General features: G+C 37.7%; 1 protein-coding gene across 1 annotated transcript; it reads left to right on the forward strand.

Annotated features, from left to right (window-relative positions):
- Nucleotides 1-4764: 4764 nt before the first annotated feature.
- On the forward strand, nt 4765-10762 carry GUCA1B (guanylate cyclase activator 1B). The gene is made up of 4 exons (XM_070939812.1): nt 4765-4968; nt 8620-8769; nt 9465-9579; nt 10635-10762. The coding sequence occupies exons 1-4, from the start codon at nt 4765-4767 to the stop codon at nt 10760-10762; spliced, it is 597 nt and encodes a 198-aa protein (XP_070795913.1).
- The last annotated feature ends 11040 nt before the right edge of the window (nt 10763-21802 follow it).

Below are 21802 nucleotides of genomic sequence, written 5' to 3' on the forward strand. Positions count from 1 at the left end.
GGTGGCAGGAAATGGGTATGTCTAGTTTAATGAAAAGGACTAGGGGTGACATGATAGCAGTGTCCCAATATCTAGTGGCTGCTACAAAGAAGAGTTTATTATTTATAATGGGCCAATTTAAAGAAAGCAGTTGGTGGATTCTCTTGGCCAGTGTAATGAGGACATGTGGAAAAAAGTGATTCATAATATGTCTCAGATCAAGCAAGGGAGAGCTAGAGTCAGAAATACCAATTCCTTTATACCTTGTGCTCTTTTATGTTTTTTTTTAATTAAGATACTACTGTATTCCAGTGCTGAATATATTTTCTAGAGCAAATCTTAATACAAAATTAACTAAGTTAATTATACTTTTGTACCTGAAGGTACTTGTAAGTGATCATTAAACAGTAGCATAATGGAATTTTGTATTCCACCATCTGTATTAGATTCTTAAGTTGTAGTGGATGCTATTATACCAAATGGGAAATCTCAGTAAGACCTTTTCCCTCTTCCTTTACCTTTCTTATAGCCAACAAAGATTTGGTCCCATCCTGTTGCTGGCATTTTCTGAAATTCTTTCTTTCTTTAACATAGCTAACATGTGAGAACATGTTTTATAAATAGTCTAAAAGAAAATGAATAATCAGTGTTGTTAAATTCTCCCAGAGTTCTTAATAGGGAAAATATTTGTGGCCATGTTTGCTAATAGTACATATTAGTATAGTATGTATTAAATGTATGTCTTGCCTAGGACAGCTGATGACTGGATATTGTTTCCCAAGATAATTTTTGCTGTTGCTTCCTTACCCTGTATGAACACTTAACATACTATAATGGGTTAGTTTAATAAATTATGCAATAAAAGCAAATGATAATGTGATTTCTTTGATTTTGTTGAGGAAAAACTGTGTACTGTGTTTATCAGTGGAAATTATTTACTTACTTACTTACTTACTTACTTACTTACTTACTTACTTACTTACTATACATCCTGCCTGGAAGCAACTCTAGGTGGCTTACTATCAAGATTTCCTCTAAAGTTAGTGAAATTTCTTTTGTTCATGTTTTAAATGGAAGCTGATGTCCACCTATTAGTAATAAGTAGTTTACTTGTATTGGTAGGAAATTAAATTAGATGATTCCTGAGTTCTATGCCACTTGTGATTTTATACCCACAATAGCATTGGCATAGATACTGTTGTTCTGTTATATTGTTGTTTTTAAGAATACTCACATTCAGGCAGGCATCTCTGAAATGATAGAAATACATTTGGTTATTATGATTCCAAAATGCCATAAAAGTAAAATAATAGATATCTCCTGTTATCCATGTAAACAATGCTTAATTGTAATTAGGATCATGATGGTGTTATTTCAGAGTAAATAGAGAAAAGTTATTTTGTCTTCCTGAGAACTAATCATTAACATCCAAATTTACATAGCAGTGATGCAACACTACATGCTGAGCATGTGGAATCTTGTTTCACATAGTTGATTTTGAAAGAAGCATATTTGAGAATATCTTGCACTGCAAGAAAAATAATTCAATACCAGATAAAGTAAAACTAGACTGTTCCCCTGGAAACTAATAATGACGTAAAACTTAATCATTTAATCAGACTCTGGAGGGGCAAAGACTCTTGAAATTTGGAAAACTTTAAAGCAATTGAAAAAGAAGCCAGCAGAAAACAAGTGGCTAGATGCTATCGCTGATGACACAGGCATGAACTTGCAAGAGAGAAATGGTTACTGATAAATACTTCTGGTGAATGATGTCCATCAGTTTAAGGAGAGCCAGAAGCCATTGAATGACTGAAACACACAGCAAGAAATGCCTTGTCCTCTGTTTCTGTCACTTCTCAATCCCATGCTACGGATTCATAATATAAAATCACATAAGTATTACTAAGCATGGACAAATATGGGCAGATTAAAAGAGTTTAAATGGCCTTAAGTGCTAATGAGCTTTTGTTATAATCCTCCTAATAGAGTATCAGTCACAGCAGTGAATGCAGACTTATTTTTCTGCTTTAGTTGGTTTTCTATGGCAATATAATTTGCCTTCTGTGGTGACTAAGCATTTCAGAAAACAGGGTAGTCAGCTGATACAGTAACTTGTGGTTTGACTTCTTCTCTTATGGTCACATTTGGATCAACAAGTTAGTTTGTATGGTTCTTGATTAATTGCTATGTATCCATATATTCTTATTATCCAGAAAAATGTTTGAGATCTGACAAGATAACATCAAGAGTTGAGTGGTTTGGAAGAGAAGGGAAGATGGCTAATAGAACTATCAAACAATGTATTTTTAGCTTATGATAGTGGTAACTGATAAAGTTATTCTAATCTGACTCACAAATAGTCTGCATTGTATCTGCATAACCCCTCCTTTTCCCCACTTTATTCCAGTTTACCTATTCTAGTGTAGCCATTGTATTAGAAACTCATGGTGAACTGTAACTCACAAAAATGTATACTTTTTCATAACATTTGTTAGTCTGAAAAGGTACTGCCAGACTCCTTTTGATGTTTATCTACTGATGATTTAATACAAGTCTCCTCCTATAATGGTTATCCTCTGGAAACCAATAAGAAGAAAACAATAATTATCTTTGTTCCTTTGTACGACTAATACTGTACTCAGTCTACATTCTATCTTGAGACTGTAATACAATAAGATTTATTTATTTGGCATATGAGGATGCTACATTGGCCAGGAGAATATAGTGTTAATACAAAATAATCATTTGGCTGCTGCTGATTGCTAATCCATTTAGTTCATGTTTGTGCACTATGCACTATGCAGGGGGAGAATTAGCTCCACATTCAGAAAACTTGACGGCATTCTGCGGTGTCATCTGGGGCTTTTCCCACCACCAATGTCACCTTGAATTTGGACGTTGCATTCAGGTAGGTCCAGCGTTGGTTGAATTCATACTGCTGCTTGAAGCACTGTTTTTCCCCTATGTAAGTGGTATCTATTTATCTATTTGCATGTAACAAGCTTTCAAACTGTGAAGTTGGCAGAAGCTGAGGCAAGTGATGGGAGCTTGCTCATAATACAGTGTTCAGACTTGAACCGCTGGTGTTCAGATCTTCTCTAGCATCATTAAGCCACTGAATCACTGCACCTCAAGAATAAGAAATCTTGTAGTGTAAAACATCTGGCCTAATTTGGGGAGTTTCTTAATATCTTTTGGCAAAACAGAGCCTGAGGAATAGCTGAGGAGAATTTGAAAATTTTACACTTATGAACCACTTTTATTGGTTCTAACAAACTTAACCCACTGTGATTTTTAGATTTAAGTAAAAGGAAAAATTAATTCTGATAGTATAATGCTAGGGGGCAGCCAAAATCATTTTGATTGATAGAGAGGAAAAGCTGGATCAAATCAATCCAAACAAGCATTCAAAGGGGAGGACCGAAATCATTTAAATATATATGAATTTTAAAATATATATTAACATGTTCACCTATTTAATTGTTATTATGCCATAAATCTTGAATCCATAGAAATTATGGAAATAGATGAAATATTGATTTATGTTAACCATCTAATATTTGAACAGGCTCTTCAGTTCATTATAATATTATGTGGGGTTCCATTTTGCTTGAAATAGACCTGATGTACATTCCAATCCCTTTAATCCATTTCAGTCCTGCTATTATTATAACAGAGATTATTGTTTCCTCTAGTCACTTTGGTAATCTTCTTGGAATAGGATGTATCTCTTTATCAGGACGGCTCAGGCCTATTTAAAGTGACAGGTTATTTATTTCTTTTTAACATGAGGACAAAAGTTTGGTCTGGTGTAGCAAGGGAATGACTGAATGACAAGTGATTGGGATAAGCTACTAATTTAATAGTGAAATATGATAACTTAAGAAAAACTTATATTTGTGAAACAAAAGCTAAGGATTTTAGTATAACAGGCAAACTGCCATTTTGGGAAGAATGCAAGTAAATTTATTTCCTTCAAAAGCTTGAAAAAATGATACAGCTATTAAACATTCATATCTTGATGTTATAGTTAGGCTGAATTATGAAGTATAATTATTGAGATCCATGAAACCTCATAGAAAATGACTATGGGCGGCGTACAACAATCCAGTGAAAACAGTAAATGAATAAGACAGTCATTAGTTAAATCATGGCTACAATGGCTAGGTTTACACAATATGTTAAGCCCAACACAAGTAAGACATACTTTGCTTTAGCAAGCCAATCTTTATGTCAGAGATTATGGAATATAAAGAAAATCAACAAAATTATTTATATCTAATCTCATCTCCATTTCTGAATAACTCACATAATTTGAAATAAGAAACAAGGTTGTTATTTTATAGATTGGTTGCTCTCTTGAGGGGAGTGATAAGTTCATAGATGGTTCAATGAGGATATAAATAACTGCTAATCGGGTAGCTTTCATATTAGTAGATTAGCATCAGAGCCCAACCTGGGAGTTCCAACTAAAGGATTGTGCTGAGATATTGGGAGGACTCTGTGCTGCGTATGTGGATATCTTTTAAATGACCTTAGATATTTTTATCTTGTAGTTCAGGAAAGGTGCATGAAGGTGAAACAGTGTGAAAATTCCTCAACAAGATTGAATAGAGGCTGCAAGTAAAAAGGAACATGAGGAGAGGAAGTCCAACTTTCATGTGCAATAGTCACTAAAAAAAAGGTAAAAGAAATTAAATTTCTAAGAAGAAATAAACGTTTGCAAGAAGAAAACTGAGAAGAAAGAAATAGCAAGCATTTCTTCTCCATTTTTCAAGCAACATGGGACAACACTTGACAAATGAGGACGGAGAACCTGTTGAGATTGATGTGGCTGAATTGCAGGAATGGTATAAGAAGTTTGTAATGGAATGTCCAAGTGGGACACTCTTCAAGCATGAATTCAAACGATTCTTTGGGGTTCAGAATAATGAAGAAGCATCGGATTATGTGGAAAGCATGTTCAGAGCTTTCGATAAGAATGGGGTAAGCATGTTACAACTGATATTAAAAGTTGAAAGCTCACATTCTCCTGGTTTCTAAATGTGGACTTTCCCTTTTGGCTAGATGTTATTTGTTAATGCTACACTTAGGTAGAATTTACCTAGAAGCAAGTCCCAGAGAGCCCAACAAAATAAATTTCTGAATAAGCTTGCAGAAAATGGTGTTATGTTTCAGATAAGAAATATGATAAATATGCCAGGAACTCAGAATGCTATACAGAAAGAGAACTAATCCGTTAAAAGTTGTATTTAATTGTCAGATTCTTATTATTCTTTGATAGAATATTGCTAGACTTTATCATCATCATCTGAATAGAATTATTCAAGACCTTAAGATATTACTTTTAAAATAAATAGTTGTTTGGTCAAAATTCTCCCAATACTTGTGTCCCATATTTTTCATTATTTCCAAAAATTGGGGAAAATCTTATGAATTGTACTGTAGCATATGATGATATTTCCAGGAGGGGAAAAAAAGTAGGGGTGTTAGAAGTGGAGAGATTAATGTCATTGTTATGATTAATTTTGGTAAAGAAGCAAATATAGGTTTCCTACTGACATTTCTATGAAGTGGAAAAATTGTTTTATTTTTTAATTCAGTGACAATATCAAATGCATGGAATACTTGTTATGCCTTATATATAAAAAGGCATTTAACTCTCGTCAAAACATTGCTGTCTTAGTGGCTTTGGATCAAATAACCTGTTTTGCTCCAAGAAAAGCAAAGTTTAGTCACAAGAAACTGGAATTTTCTCACTAAACACCTTATTTAAATACAATGCAAATGCTAAAGGCATTGTAATGAACACCCGTTCATTCGTTTTATAAGATTATGATTATGTCACAATACTTTATATTATTCATGCACCCATTCTAGTCAGAAAAAAATAAATAAAACGTAGTGTTAGGGAATGGCATTTGAATGTGGTTCAATCTTTTATGAGAAACTTGTGTTGCAATATTAGGATACAGCATTAAGCACACGCAAAAACATTTTAAAAATCAACCTATTAAGTTGCAGTGCATTACAAATAAACATTTTTCAGCCACATAGGTTCATGTCTCCATGTAGCAGCCCAAAAAAAGTAACAAAATATGCATAGGATCATACAGTCCTAAGACACCCACACATACATGACATGGACTAGGAATGCTTCTATATGATGAAAATTAAAGACATTTAGATTCCAGTCATCATATTCAGACTTATTTTTTACTTTTCTTTGGAAACATGCATGGTTTTGTAATTTAGTTTATAATTAATAAAAAAGTTAATGAAGTATTTCAAGAGGTATATAGTTAGGAGATAAAGTTTCTGAGAACCAAGATGATTTTCTCATTTGTATGGGATAACTTTTTTTGACAATATAATTTTAATGCAAAATATTTAGTTTAAAACTAATTGAAGATGCCTATTTTGTAACATGATGGTCTTGTATAACTGTTGTAACATTCACAGATTTCGTCTGGGGGGGAAAGAGTGAAAAAGTAGTGGAAAAATACTGGAAGAATATAAATAAATGAGAGTTGTAAATAAACATCTGAATTTCTGCAATGGGATATGTTAACTATTTTCCCTTGACTTGTTCTAATCAGACTTACAAATGCTTTGTCTTGGAAAAGAAGAGCTTTAAATAGAAAAGCTTTTCTACTGGAAACATGTTGCATTGAGAAAGGGTAATAATAACCCATATCTGCCAACAGCAGGTTCAAATTCCATCTTGCCCCTCAAGATGTCATTGTTATCATTTTGATGGTAGGTCAAACTGCTTTGGAGTCCTTTCGTATATTTTTTTCATCTATTCTTGATCTTCTACTGGTCATTTAGAATATTTCCGTTGCAGTTTTTAATAGTTCCGTACCCTGCTAAAAGCTGGATCATATCATTTTCACTATGGCAAACATGACCTTAATATGTCCGTTCCTTTTAGCTTCTTCCAGATGTTGACACTGTTTTTCCTCACTGCCTATTTTTGTCTTTCCTGGCATCAAATTGGAAAACTGCATTCAGCTTTTTAACTTCATCCTTTATTACTTTAGCTTTGGCTGCCCTTCACATATTGCATTGTATATACATTGCATTATATATTGTATTTTAATATTAGTGTAATATATAGGTGGACCAGGTCTGTGGTTCTCTAGCTAAGCATGCACCAGATGTCTATGGAGATTCTCAATCTTCCAGGTCATCTAGTTCAATTGTGTCATCACACAGCCACTTGTTTGTTCTCTTTGGGTTTTGGCGTGACACATCCTTTCCAGCAATTTCCATGATGTTACCTTGGATCTCTCACCACTGTTCATTTGGGGATTTTCCCCTTCCAAATTCGATGGCTCAAACCTATTCTTAACTTCTAAGGCATACATAGGTGAAATATTGTTCATGTTGAATTTGGGGAGATATTACCTTTTTTCAGTTTGTACAATTTGAGCTTCAGTTTAGCCCTAATAGCTGATGATCTACAGTCAGCACCAGAAAGTATCTTAACAGATGCAATTGAACCTTTCCAGGGTTGTTGGCATAAAATAAATTTGATTTCGATGTTGTCCATTTGGTGCTGTCGGTGTGTTATAATTGTTGCTTGGGTTGTATAAACCACATGTTCATTATACTGAGATGATTTTCCGGACAAAATTGTGGTCATTTTGTTCACCTCGCTTAAACTTGCCTACTATTCTTGCAACTTCTCCTTGGCTTACCTTTGCATTGAAATTGTCCATAATATACAAAAGATCCTTTTTGGGTATTTGCTTGAGAGCACATTGAAGCTCACTGTAAAAAAGCTCATCATCTGAATTTACAATTGGGGTGTAGATTTGTAAATGGTGATATTGAGTGGCTTGCCTTGAATTCGGATAAATATTATGCGATTGCTGTGTGCTCTGTGCTTCTCAACACATTTAGCAACTTGTTTACTTGCACAGAATGCAAATAGCAATAGCACTTAGATTTATATACCACTTCACAGTGCTTTACAGCCCTCTCTAAGCAGTTTACAAAGTCAACATCTTGCCCCCAACAATCCGGGTCCTCATTTTACCCACCTTGGAAGAATGGAAGGCTGAGTCAATCTTGAGCCTGGTGAGATTCTATCTGCCAAACTGCTGGCAGCCGATGATCAGCAGAAGTAGCCTGCAGTACTGCACTCTAACTACTGCGCCACTGTGACTCTTTTTATCTGATGATATCTTTTCCAGAAAAATAAATCATAAAATCATCTGATTTGAATTGACCATTGCCTGTCCAGTGTAATTCACTGATGTCAAAATAATTAAATGCAATGTGATTCTTATGGGGACAGGATGTTCCTTTTCAGACCTTCCTTCTCTCTTTTTCATGCAAACTTGCTGTTTTCAGCTCATTGAAAGTTTAACTATTTTATTTGAAGTTGTTTTTTTTTTCTTTCCCCGTCACCCCTGCACAAATAAAAAATTGTACCACCACAATTCAGCTGTTTACTATTGATTTTGGAAAATCTTCTCCAGTCTTCAGAGACCATGAAAAAGAGGCACAGGAGCCATTGGCAGCTCATGACTATAAGTGGTGTATTGTGTGACAGAGCACAAAACAGTAAATGTACCGCTGTTGAAATCTAAGTTGATCTCAATTAAAGTGACTATTTTATATTACCAGGATAACACCATTGACTTCCTAGAATATGTGGCTGCTTTGAATCTGGTTTTGCGAGGGAAACTGGAACACAAACTGAGATGGACATTCAAAATATATGATAAAGATGGAAATGGCTGCATAGATAGACCTGAACTCCTAGAAATAATTGAAGTAAGTAGAAATGTATGGTGTTTTCACTGAACGTTCTTTTTTCATCTAAAATTTATTCTTTAAAAAAAATGTAGTCTTCACAACACACAATCCCTCCAAAAGAAAGAAGGAAGGTGAGTAGATGATTTTTTTTCTCCTTACATTTTAAGCAGAAGTTTAAGAACACATGAAAGAAAGAGAATGGATGTTAACAACTCTTTGCTGACATGTACTCAGTTTATTTAAGAGCAAACAAACAGGTTCCACTAAGACAACACATTATTTCTTCTGTTTAATTTTACCTTCCCCTCAGAATGAAAAAAAGAATATGAGAGAATAAACTATGGGGTTTTTTTTTCAGAACAAACCTGAAATCCTGGGTTATAGATAACATAGCTAATGTATGTTTCATTTTAGTTTTCCAATTGTTTCTTTCGTAGCTAATGTATGTTTAATTGTAGTTTCTTTCATAAATTTGTATTAAAAATGCAAAACATCTGCAGAATGCATTGCATCTGATACAGCACTAGGAGTCCATATAGAAACAATCTACATCATTCATCCTATAAATTTCCTAAAAGATTTCTTTTGCTGTATTTAACTTTGCAAACACTTGATCAAGCTAGTCATCAAATTTATATGTGCATCTATCTCAGAGGTTTACATATGCTTTATTATGTGACTCTCATTTAACATATAGTTTTTTTTCCCTCCAGGCTATTTATAGCATTAAGGAAGCATACAAGTCTGAAGAAGAAAGAGCCGTTCCTGGTCTTACTCCAGAAGAGGTTGTGGAAAGAATATTTCATCTCGTAGATGAGAATGGAGATGGTAATAACTTGATTTGAAGCTATACTGATGTCTTATTTGAAATTATGGTTGGCAATGTGTTGCCCTCCTAGATTTTTTGTAACACAAAAGTTCCCAAAACATCATGGCTCAGTACAAATCCAATGAGAATTACATCTCAACGATTCTGGTGGCAACAGATGGCTTGTGGCTGATGCAAGTAATACACAGATCTAATTCATGTCCTTTAAAACATGGATTTTTTAACTGACATTTTAACAGTTATTGACTTACCAAATGACAGTGATGTGGTCAGTGAGAAATCCAAGGAGCACACTCATGTTGAGTTCTTTTCCTTTTTACAAAAGAACTACAATATTTGAATTATTTAATTACAGTTTTTTTCAATTTTTATTTTTTTAAAAAATATGGGGAATGATAACAGTATTTGAATAATGTTTAAACAAGCATTTGGGAAGCTATCTGGTGTTCACATCAGCTCTAGGGAGCGACCACACATTCCATAATGCTAGTGATTGGAAACTGAAGCTTTCTCTTTCTCTTTCTCATTCTCTAATAGACGCCCAGATTCATTATCTCTACTATTCAGTAGGGGTGGAAGGCAGGAAAAAAAATGTCAGTTTCCCAGATTGTGACTCATTCACCTCGATTTCTGTATAATATTGTGGTGAATACTTTCCAGAATGATTCATTTCTCCAACACACCTAAATATTGCATTATCTGGTTTGTCCTTTCCAAATTTGCTCTAAGATTTCCTGACTTCTTTAAATATTTATGAAGGGCAGGTGACCACTATCTACTATCCCATCAAAATTATGTTTCTGAAATTTCAAATCGGAGTTTCCAAGTAACTCTGTCGTAGTTAATTATTCTTGTATATCACTGCCCTAGTTGAAGAAAATATAAAGGTTTCCATCTGTTCTCAATGAAAGAAGCAACGTTTTGATCTGTTAGTACATTTCCTTCTCTTTATAGTCCAATGAAAAAGGAAGATGGGAGTTGACTAATGGGATTGGATCTCATCTTCCCCATTTTTTAACATACTATGATTTCTTTTTTGCCATTGATTCTTTAGGACAATTATCTCTGGATGAATTCCTTGATGGAGCACAAAGAGATAAGTGGGTGATGAAAATGCTACAAATCGATACAAGCCCAGGTGGATGGCTTGCCAATCAGAGAAGAAAATCTACAGTGCTCTAATCATTGCTTGTATTATTTCAAAAATGTAATGAGAAAAAAAAAGCATCCCTTTTCCTTCATTCTGTTTTTCCTTGATAGCAGCAGGCTGAGCTCTAGGGAAAAAACAACAACATAATGCTATTTTTTTAAATTATTCTGCTGTGCATCTAGGCCACCACCCTGGAACAATTGTTATGTCATGGTAATTTTGGGGAAAAAATTAAAAACCCACCTGAGATGAGGACTATTTGGGTGGCTATACCTGATTTTGGACTATTGATAGTGTTGGCAAAAGGCCCAACTCACAACACAGGATACTAGCAACTACCCCATATTGTTTACTTCTGACCCCAGACTTAGTTATCAGAAAAAGATGACATGTTTAAAAATAATGCCTGGGCTATATATTTCACACAGCAAGGTGGTATCATATGATCAAATTTTCTGTCAAACAGAAGTCCATATGTAGCAAAAAATACCATATCAGGGAAAAGCTAATGTTTTGTAATCTTTTGGGGAGAAGCAAATAATCCAGTTGCAAGGGTTTGTAAACTATCTGGTTTGCACAATATATTGAATTATAAACAAGTTAGATATACTGTAGCTTGGCATTTTGAGCAAACTCAACCATTCAGTGTGATGAATGTAGCCCAAACCAGCATCAGTAAGATACAATGGACATTCCCTACAGCACACTGATTTTTGTAGATGGTACATGGAATGGATGAAATTTTCTGCAGAAAAATGCAAAAATCATTTGGCATATTGAAATAATTTGATTTTAGTGAACTAAGATTTCTCAGCAGCAATAGTAAATACTAGTCTTAAATGAAGGTGAGAAAAGATGACAACGCAGCACTTCCAATAAGTTAGCTATGTGTTAACCTTGTTTTCTGGAACTGGCTTAGAAAAAGAAAAGTTTTCATAAGTTTCCTTTGGTCCCTGCTGCTCATAAAGAAAATGGTCTCCTGATCTTAGAATTTTATGATCATAGGATCAACCAATGGCACAGTTATTTGTTAAAGTTGTCAAAAATATCAGGTGAGGAGTACAGCATACAATTTTTCTTATGCGTTGGAGCTTAAAAATGTTACACTAAGATCTTAATATTGTGTGCAATGTAAACTGCAAAAGTTTGCTGAACTTCATAAGCTGCAATGGATTTATAGTTAAGAATCACTTCATCTATCTTTGGCTTTGGTCTTTCTGGTCAACTTGGAGATGAGAAGAAGATATTTAATGGCACAGCTTCTTCAATCACTTGCTGGAGAGATCCCTGATAAAAAAATTATGCCTCAGTTCTACTTCCCCCAAATTTCATCTTTAATTGTAACTTCTTCACAAAAAATCAACAGGTCCAATATCTGTGCATAGTAATTACTTTGAGTGAAGTTGATAGATCTGTACCTTATCAACTTAACATAATTTCCATTCTCAATATCGTTACTATAGTAATTAGGTAAAAGAAAGTATGCAAATTCATAATTTATCTGCAGTCAATACTTGCATTAATTCTAGGTAAAATTTAGAATCTAAAAGTGTATGTGACTTAGATTTAGACTTTTGTCCCAAGTTAACATCACTTTAATACACTTTTGATTGTCATAACTTTTTGTGTGTCCCCCAAAATCCTTGATCTATACTCTGTTTTCTGGGATATCCCATATAGAAATAAAGATGTGGGTTCATTCTATGCATTCATGCTTTTTTTTTATTATTCCAGTGCCAGAAAATTTTAAATCCATGATTATAATAGCTACTTGTGTGCCAAGGAAACAGTTCTATAATTATGGTTTCACATGGACCTCATATAAAGAATGCCACGTAATCTTTGAGAACACATATTGATTTCCCAAAATGAAATAAACTTTATCTCACACACAATCTATGTGTTCCAGGTGCTTAACACACCCAACAGTCCTGGCAGCTCATACTGGGCAGGGATGGGGAGTGTTGAAAAGGGAGACCAAACCCAAAGTTTTAATTTCTTAGTTACACCGATAATCTCTGCCATTTCATTCATTATATTTAATTTATTAGCCAGCTTCATTTTTGTGGTACAAGAGGAGTTGTTAGTGCTTTGCATATGAAGTTTATGTCAAAGATGGGAAAAAGTCAGAACATTTTATTCTGGAATAGTTTTATTCCAACTCAAGAATGGGTAAGAGCCCTTTAAATCACCATGGGTATGACTTCTTTTCAGGGATCCAGCCAGCCATATCCTCTTCTAGAATACTGTATATTTGTCAGAAGTCCACAAGGCCAATCGCTCTCTTCCTACAGACAATTTTTCTCCCTAAATTTCCCCAGAGTTGCATCACAGCAAGACGGGCGACAAACAAATTTAATAAATAAAACAAATAATGCCTTCAATTTTCTACAGGCTCATTTCCACTACTGAATTAAAGTACTGTCCACCTATCCTTGAGTTGGAAAATAGTACTATCATCTATGTCTCCATTGGCAATTTTTAACTCTACTTCTATTATCTTTGTTCACAATCATTGCCAGTTATCTGGCAGTGAACACTTAATAGATTTTATGCATCTTAAAACTGTTGTTGCATAATGTCAGAATATAGAAGAAAATAGTATTCATTTAATACCAGTACAACTAAATGCTAGGTTGTATCTCACTCATGAGATAAAATGCAGGTAGCATCACAGGGACAAGGAAAGCAATAAGAATTGCCATGACATGATAGTGCAGTGATTAAGTGCAAGGTGGGGGACACACAATTTAAGATTTTATGGGATGCTAAGAATTTCCCATCTTTAATGGGTTGGAGGCTTGCTTTTGTTTTGCTTCAGTTTCATTTCCTCCCTTTTAGCTATTCTTTTCACTTTTAATTTAGTTATACTTCTGAATAATTAAGACAAGGGCAGTGCGATGACTCAGTGGTTTAGATGGTGGGCTTGGAAAGCTGACAACCTGGGTTTGAGACCCAAGAGCTGCACGAGGTGAGCTCCCATTACTCGCCCCAACTAGTAACCAACCTAGCAGTTTGAAAGCATGCAAAGGTACCTCTTCACTGGGAATGGTTACTGCATTCCATATTTTCATGCTGGCCACATGATGATGGAAGCATCTCTCAGACAACACAGGATTCCCTCGGTTGAGAATCGGACATGAGCACCGCCCCCTTGTGTCAGTCACAACTAGACGGGAAACCATTAAAACTTTATAATTAGGATATTGTGTGAAAATGCTAAACGTCTTAATTTAGTTTTGATGTTTTTATTAAACCACTTTGAATGTATTTTATAAATAAGGCAGATATTACAAATAGCTAAACCACCATAGATGTACAGCTTCTCTTTGTCTCCTATGAATTGGTGAAATCTTTCCATCTAATAAAGCTGAGTGTATATTTTATGAAATTAATGGTCTGGTTGTGTCAGAGAAAATTCTGCCGCAGGACTCAAAAAGTGAATTGGTGATTTAAAATTTGCTAAAGCTTACATGCATAGTCCCATGGCCCAATTATACAGTTTGAGAAATCTTTATTTCAAACCTCTGATGTCTTATGTGTTTGTGGTGGTGGAGAAGCAGCTTTTTAGATACCTGTTCCTGGGATGAGATAACTGATAGCTAAAAGCCCATTTCCTGCTTCCCCTAAAGGATTCCAGGGATTAGAAAGGTAAAAAAAGCAATGGGGACTGGGATGAGTTCTCATTGTAAAGCTATCCACCACCATTACCACAAAATAGGCGCTTACCCTCATCTATGAGGGTGAATTGTTAAAGTTACTGATGTTAATGAACAGATAACCAATCTGTTATCTGTCCATTGTCTGTTACCAAAACAAGAGATACATGGAAACTGGACTTTCCACTCAAAAAGAATCTAGGCCATTCAATTGCTTGGGTGGGAGAAAGGCAGAATTATTTTTGTTTTGATTTTACTATAAATAAGGCTTCATACACAGCGGTCACTGGAATTCTTCTGTAACGGCTTTATAGATTTTCTACAAGAAATTCTACTTCTCCAAGCATTTGTATTCTTGGAAATCTATCAAACCTTTGCTTTGCTACCCAAGGGAAACCTAAAAAGTCCTGCTGAGGAAAGCAGCACATAATCACTTGTTTTACTGTGCAACTCACTATTATCATCTCGGAGATCAGATGATGCAATTCCTTATATATGAGAAGGATAGAATCTGTCTGGTAAGGCAGTCTTCCCCCCACCTCCCACCCCTGGCCTATGGATTAGCTATTTTAAGACCAGTTTTCCTCCTCCCTTATGAAGTGATTTGAAGTTTTTTCCTACCAACTGGTGACACCAATCGTTTTGCTAATGCCCCACATTAAATCTTGGATAAACAGTGCCAATCAGTGGCCTCGCCAAATCCAAACATAGCTCAGCAGTGCAAACCTGCCAGCAGATATTAGTCTTAACCTATCAACTCCATGAAAGCTCATTACAGTGGCAGAGAGAAAGATCTTGAACAGCCAGTAAAGAAAGTAGTATAGAGTCCACAATTCAGTATCAAAGTTTCTTTTTTTAATCTCACTGACTATAGTGGTTTTGCAGCCATAAAGAACTGGGTAACTGAATAGAGAATACTGTACATGATGACTCTCTATTCTGATAAAGGTTTAACAAAACTTGAGTTATGAAAGATGTTTTGGTACCAGAAGTACATAACATTTTTGTGACATGAATATAAATTAAAGGAGTGTAATTATAGAATTGGCCAGTTGGTGGTATTCTAGGCTATGGAAGAAACCAACACAGAAGATTTAAAAAAAAAAAAAAAACAGGACAAATATATCTCATGAAAATCCTTGCAAGTTGAATTCTTCTCAAACTTTAATCCCTCCCTCTCTCCCTTCCTCCCTCCCTTCTTCCTTCCTTCCTTCCTCTGTAAATGCAGTACAGAAAAGCAGCTCAAATTGATTCTCAGTTACATAAATACATATAGAAGATGTTTTGATGAATAAGTAATAAGATACATTAAGAAAGGTAAAAGAGTGCATACAATGAATAACGTCCTTTATCATGATGGCAGATGATCAAGGGATAAAAGTGGGGATAGAATTCTGGCTGTAAAGTCTGGAGATAATATACATTTTAAGGGACATATCTTGAAGACTAAAGATCTCTGTTGGTGTTTTATGGAGCAATCTAATGAGGAAACAGGACTGGAATGTAGATGATGAAAGATATCAATACATTCTGTATGTGGTATAAATAATTCCAAGTAAATAAACTAATAGCCAAATGGTTTTCAGCATTTTATGATTCTAGAGATGATTTTAATCAGTCAAGATTATGGAATAAATTGCTTTCTTGGGGCCTGGAGAGGGTGAAAACCCCCCCACCCCCCGAGGCCCTCCGGTGGCCGGAAACAGCCTGTTTCCTGACTTCCAGTGGGCCCGGAAGGGCCAAAACTCAGGTGGCCAGCACGCACATGTGTGCTGGAGCTGAGCTAGGGCAACGCTCGCATGTCCACAAATATCGCTCCACGTGCCACCTGTGGCACGCATAGGTTCGCCATCACGGCTCTAGGTTTTTTTTTTTCTTTACCGGGGGGAGAGGTTGGCAATGCCTGGGGAAGGAAAGGCATGCTTTCCACAAGTCTCGTGGCTATATTTAAAGGGCCGGCTAATGTCACTGGTGTTGGGTGATTCATTGATGAGGTGATAGTGACTGGATGTGCGATGTTCACTGGTGCAGTAACTGGAGTTGGTAAATTGACAGGTGTGGTGCAGGAGCGGGTTCCAAATCCCATCGCTACCAGTTTGCTCATGTGCGTGCTCATGTGCACATGCAGCACTTCTGCACATGCGCAGAAGCTTCTATGCATGTGCAGAAGCATCCGGGCAGGTGGGCAGAGCCTCCTGCCGCCATCGCTACTAGTTCGCCCGAACCAGTGCGAACCGGTAGCAACCCACCACTGGTGTGTTGAGTGTTAACCGAGAACTCATTTGGCTGGAGATGTTAACCGTGCTCAAAACATTGGCTGGGTTTCTCATATTCATAGCAGCAGCCAGAATGCGAGGAGTTGCTCCTTTGATACTCACCGCCCCCCCCCCCAATTGTCAGCAGCTGCGCCACTTTCTCTGGAGAAGCAGTCACGTCCAGAGCATGTCCTTTTGCAGCCCCTTCACAGGTCCCTCACTTGTTCTGCCCCCCCAGACCAATGCCCCCTCTCCTGCCTCACCCGCCTTCACGGCTTAGGCCAGAATAGCCAGGCCCGTCATGCCGGTGGTGCCAAAGATGGTGATTTTCTTGCAGGTTGCAGTAGCCAGGCCTCCGGTCGTGCGGCTTCCCTTTATGCCATCATCATTTCCTCTTTGGCGCTCCAGCCTAGGGCAAGCCCTTCTGCATAGTGCTCTGCCTGGGGACACAGGGCCAGCAGAAGATGGCATTTTGCCGCTTCGGTTCCCCTGGCAGACAGAGCATCCGTGAGCCACAGCCAAGGCTAGTCGTTCGGGGTTGCAGCAGAACAAGAAACCAAAGACAGTCTCTGTCGGCGCCCCTGCCTCCTCTTCCCCAGTTCTCAGAAGAGCTGCTCACTGGCCCTGGGTGCCTGAGAACGTGCCGGGTGACCATTTTGAAAGGGGTGGGAGCGGTTTATGCAAGCTGCGGGATACAGCCTGAGCCTCCCTGGGAATTGCTGCGTGGCCTGGCCCAGGTGTTTGGAAAAACAGGACATTTCAGGAAGGAGAAGGAGAGAGGAGGAGGACGAGGGGCCTTACCTGGAGGCTAGATGGCATATTAAAGCTGCAAGGCTCTGCTGTAGTCCTTTCAGGTGAGTTGTTCCTGCACGGCTCTCCAGACCCTGCACAAACTGGCCCAGAAATGGTACGTCACCTTGCTCCTATCCTTGGCCGCCTCCTGCCTGGCCACCAGCTTCTTGATATGAGCAGAGGCTACTGGTTGGAGCAAGGGGAACTGCAGTGCTGGGCTCCCATGGCTGCGAGTGCCAAAGCATAGCTAGAATTGGAAGAAAAGGTGGTGCGGCTGTGGCAAAATGAACCAGAGCAACACCCAGCCACTTGGATGAGAAGATATGAGCGAGGCAGCAGCTGCTCTTGCTGGTAACTGAATCCACTGTGTAAATTGGAGTAAGGCACAAATTAGCACAGTGGGCTCAGTTACTGGTGAGAGCAACCACCACCTCGCTCACACCTTCTCATCCAAGCTGCCAGGTGTTGCTCCAGTTCTTGCCACACAGCCTTTTCTTCCAATTCTACCTATGCCCTGGCATTCACAGCCTCGGAAGCCCAGCACTGCGGTTCCCCTCATTCCAACCAGCAGCTCTGCTCGCATCAAGAAGCTGGCGGCTGGGCAGGAGGAGGCCAAGGATGGGCACAAGGTGATGCACCATTTCCACGCCAGTCCGGCTAGTGGATGGGTGAGCAGGCAGCCCTAAGGGAAGAGTGCTGCACTGGGCAACGCATACCCTGGTTGTGGCTGGATGTGGGACCTGAGGTGGAGGAGAGGTCAAGCATGCGGCAGGCGCCCAAGAAGCCAAGCCAAGAAGCCAAGAGGCAGACCTGAAAGGTGGCTGAGACTCGCTGTCCACAGTCCCATCCCCTGAGATGGTCCTTCAGCCTAGCACAGCAGGTCCAGGGTGGATTTCCCTCTCCCACTGTTGGTCTTACCTTCCAGTTCCAGCCCACGGGGCTTGCACCACTCTGCTCACCGTGGCTGCCTGCGAAAGTAAGGCCTGTGCTCGGCCAAAGGTTGCAGGCCATCAGGGGAAGCCAGCTGGCAGAGGAGGAATGCAGGAAGCACAGCTTTGTGCTTCCTGGCTGCTGGCACCCACGGCAGGTGAGGCCCAGCAGCTGTGGAGAGTCCGGATGGGGTGGGCGAGATGTGGGCTGAGGAGGGGCGAGTGGCAGCAGCTCGCCTTCCTCTCTGCCACCAGCCACAGGAGAAAGGGAAGAGTAGATGGGGATCAGGCGTCGCGGCCAGCCAGGAAAGCCAAACTGCCAAACCCAGAGCAGTAAAAGGTTGTTAGCCTCATTGTGTCCACCCCCATCCCCCCAAGATGGCCCTTCAGCCTAGCATGGTGGGCCCAGAGTGGATTTCCCTCCTCTGCCATTGGCCTTACCTTCCAGTTGCAGCCCACTGGGCTTGCACTGCTCTGCTCACTGCGGCTGCCCAGAAAAGTAAGGCCTGCACTCGGGTAGGCAGGGAAATGTGGGTGGGCAGCCTCATGGTGCCGCAGGGCCCAGATTAATTGCTTCAGCAGGCCATATTCGATTCCTTGGCTGTAGTTTAAGGATCCCTGCCTTACGAGGTAGTATCTCCCTCTCCTGTCCCATCCTCTCTCCTCCCCTTCTTCAAAAGAAGTGAGGCTTTGACTATGCTGGCATAACTACCCTGTTTTTCCAAAATAAGACATCCCCTGATAATAAGCCCACTCGGGCTTTTGGGCACATGAACTAAAATAAACCTCCCCCAAAAATAAGCCCTCCCCGAAAATATTTAAACGCAGAGCTGGAAATCAGGTAAGATGGCAAGAGGAGCCCCATCTTGCTCCATGCGCCACAAAATAATAAGATCTCTCTGAAAATAAGGCCAAGCACTTATTTCGGGGTTAAAAAAAATATAGGACAGGATCTTATTTTGGGGAAAACACGGTACCATCTTAAACTTTTTGGCCAGCCCCATGAATGCCACTGACTTCCATGCTCAAATTGGTTGCAGTTTCCAGCAGTTCATGTATATATATGTATAGTTCATCTTTATACCAAGCATTTTAGAAAATTGGGGGGAACATATACAGTACTGATTCCAAAATTAAAATTAAAATTCCAAACTGATGATTTTATAAAATGCAAACTTTAATGTGTCATTTCATTGTACTATAAGTATAAAAAATAAAATCAGACATGTAAACTGAAATATATATAGAAAATCAGAGAAGTCTACATAAACAAATCTAATATAAAATAGTTAAACTGAAGGAAATTATTAATTCCAGTATCAGTTCAATCATTCTCATACCTGCCTATATCTAAAGAAAGATAAATGTGTTGCTATATCAAGTATCTTAGAATATTACAGTTTTGATAAAGTACTGTAGCATAGCACTTATTTTGAAGCTAAAATTCAAAGAAATAATGCTTTCCTCGTTTGATTTTAAAGCAAGCCTTATTCCCCAAAAAATCTAATTTATGGATTTAGATTTTAGGGTTTTTTTTTTCTTTTCCCTTCAGGATAATATGACTTAATCTGCTTATTGTCTCACTTTTCTCAAGAAACAGCAACACAATTTTATTCATTTTGTGCGGCAATTTTCAGCCTCATTGTTCATGTCAAAGATGGCACATGCAAGTCAAATAGATCTTAATTCATGCCACCACTGACTGGCCAATAAAAAAACCTAACAATAAAAAATTTGACTGAGCCATGCAGAGTTCTGCATGTAGCTTTTGTGATTCATACTAGAAAGTACTTTCTCGTATTTTCAGGTACTTTATGATTTCTTAGCCCGTGTTATGAATTTAATATTTTATTTTATTTATTTTTATTTATGCTACTTATATCCCACATTTATTTTTTTTACAAATAACTCAAGGTTGTGAGCATATCCAACACACCTTCCTCCTCCTATTTTCCACACAACCACCCTAAGAGGTGAGATGGGCTGAGAGAAAATGAATGGTCCCAAGGTCACCCAGCTGGCTTTCATGGCTAAGGCAGGAGTAGAACTCACAATCTCTAGCTTTCAAGCCTGGTGCCTTAACCAATAGACCAGGGGTCTCCAACCTTGGCAACTTTAAGACTTGTGGACTTCAACTCCCAGAGTTCCTCAACCAGCTTTGCTTTGCTGGCTGAGGAACTCTGAGAGTTTCAGTCCACAAGTCTTAAAGTTGCCAAGGTTGGAGACGCCTGCACTAGACCAAAGCTAAAAGAGAATTTTTTTTTTCTAAGTATATATTGATGCTTTCACATAATTATTCTTTGTTAAAAATGCAGTCACAAATGTTCAGAATTTCTCTTACAAAAGTCAACTATTTTCTGTATTTTTTTTTTTAAGAATGGATTTTTTTCATTGTGGTCATTGCAATGCTTAGGCTACAAAATCCCTAATGAATGCATACCATTAAAACCTTAATCGATTTAGAAAAGATTTTAGCATCTGGGGCTTTTCCCTATGTACCTGAACTTGAGTGTCAATCTGCTACCAACTAAACCTAAATGATGCTTCATTTCCTGTAAAAATGTATTTAGAGAAATAATTAATAAGTCTCATATTTTTTTAAAAAAAAAGAATACAGAATTGTTTTAGGGAAACAAAATATAGTATGCACATATGAAGAACTCAAACCAAAGGATGAATTATTTCCCCCCAAAAAAGTAGCATATTCTTATATCAGCAACATTTTCTACAGTAAAAAATAGCACTTCATCTTTAAACGGCATGTGCTAAATCTATATAAAGCCTATATATTGTTCTTTGGGCAATCTCATTCATGTATTAAAAAGAACTTCTGAATATGCAAAAGGACTTATATCAAAGGAGTTGTAATAGACCTACAGACTCGAGATCAAATTTGAGTAAATGGAATTTGCAGCGCTGATTTTAAAGAACCATTTTTAGATATTCAGGAAGTGAAAGGTAATCTTGGATGCCATTTAGTTCCACTACTGTTTAGGATTATCAAAAGATAGACATTCTACCCAAAGCTGTATCTTTCAACTTTCCTTAATTTAATTCTCTTCTAACTGACTTGTGTCCTCACCATAAGAAGAAACCACAAGAAGCAGTCAAAATGGCATAAGGCATCTTGTGGATCCATCTCAGAATATACTTACACTTACCTTCCTCACTGATACTTTAAAGACCAAATAAACTAAGGATCTTCTTCCATTTTTATGTGTTCCTCTGACCCAGAAGCATTGATAATTGCCTTAATTTTCTAGGCCAATCTGATATCTTCATCAATTGGTGATAACAATTATTCAGTGTGTTTATAATAGACAAGTGTCTCTGTCTATTATACATACAAAATAAATATTCTAAGTTGTTACAATTTTTAGTGTTGAGGTTTTTGTTCTCATAATATTATATTTTTTCTTTAAAAAACAATAATTTGC

Source organism: Pituophis catenifer, unplaced genomic scaffold (assembly GCF_029215685.1).
Source record: "Pituophis catenifer annectens isolate HBS135680 unplaced genomic scaffold, rPitCat1.0.hap2 SCAF_3, whole genome shotgun sequence".
Classification (NCBI taxonomy): Eukaryota; Metazoa; Chordata; class Lepidosauria; order Squamata; family Colubridae; genus Pituophis; species Pituophis catenifer.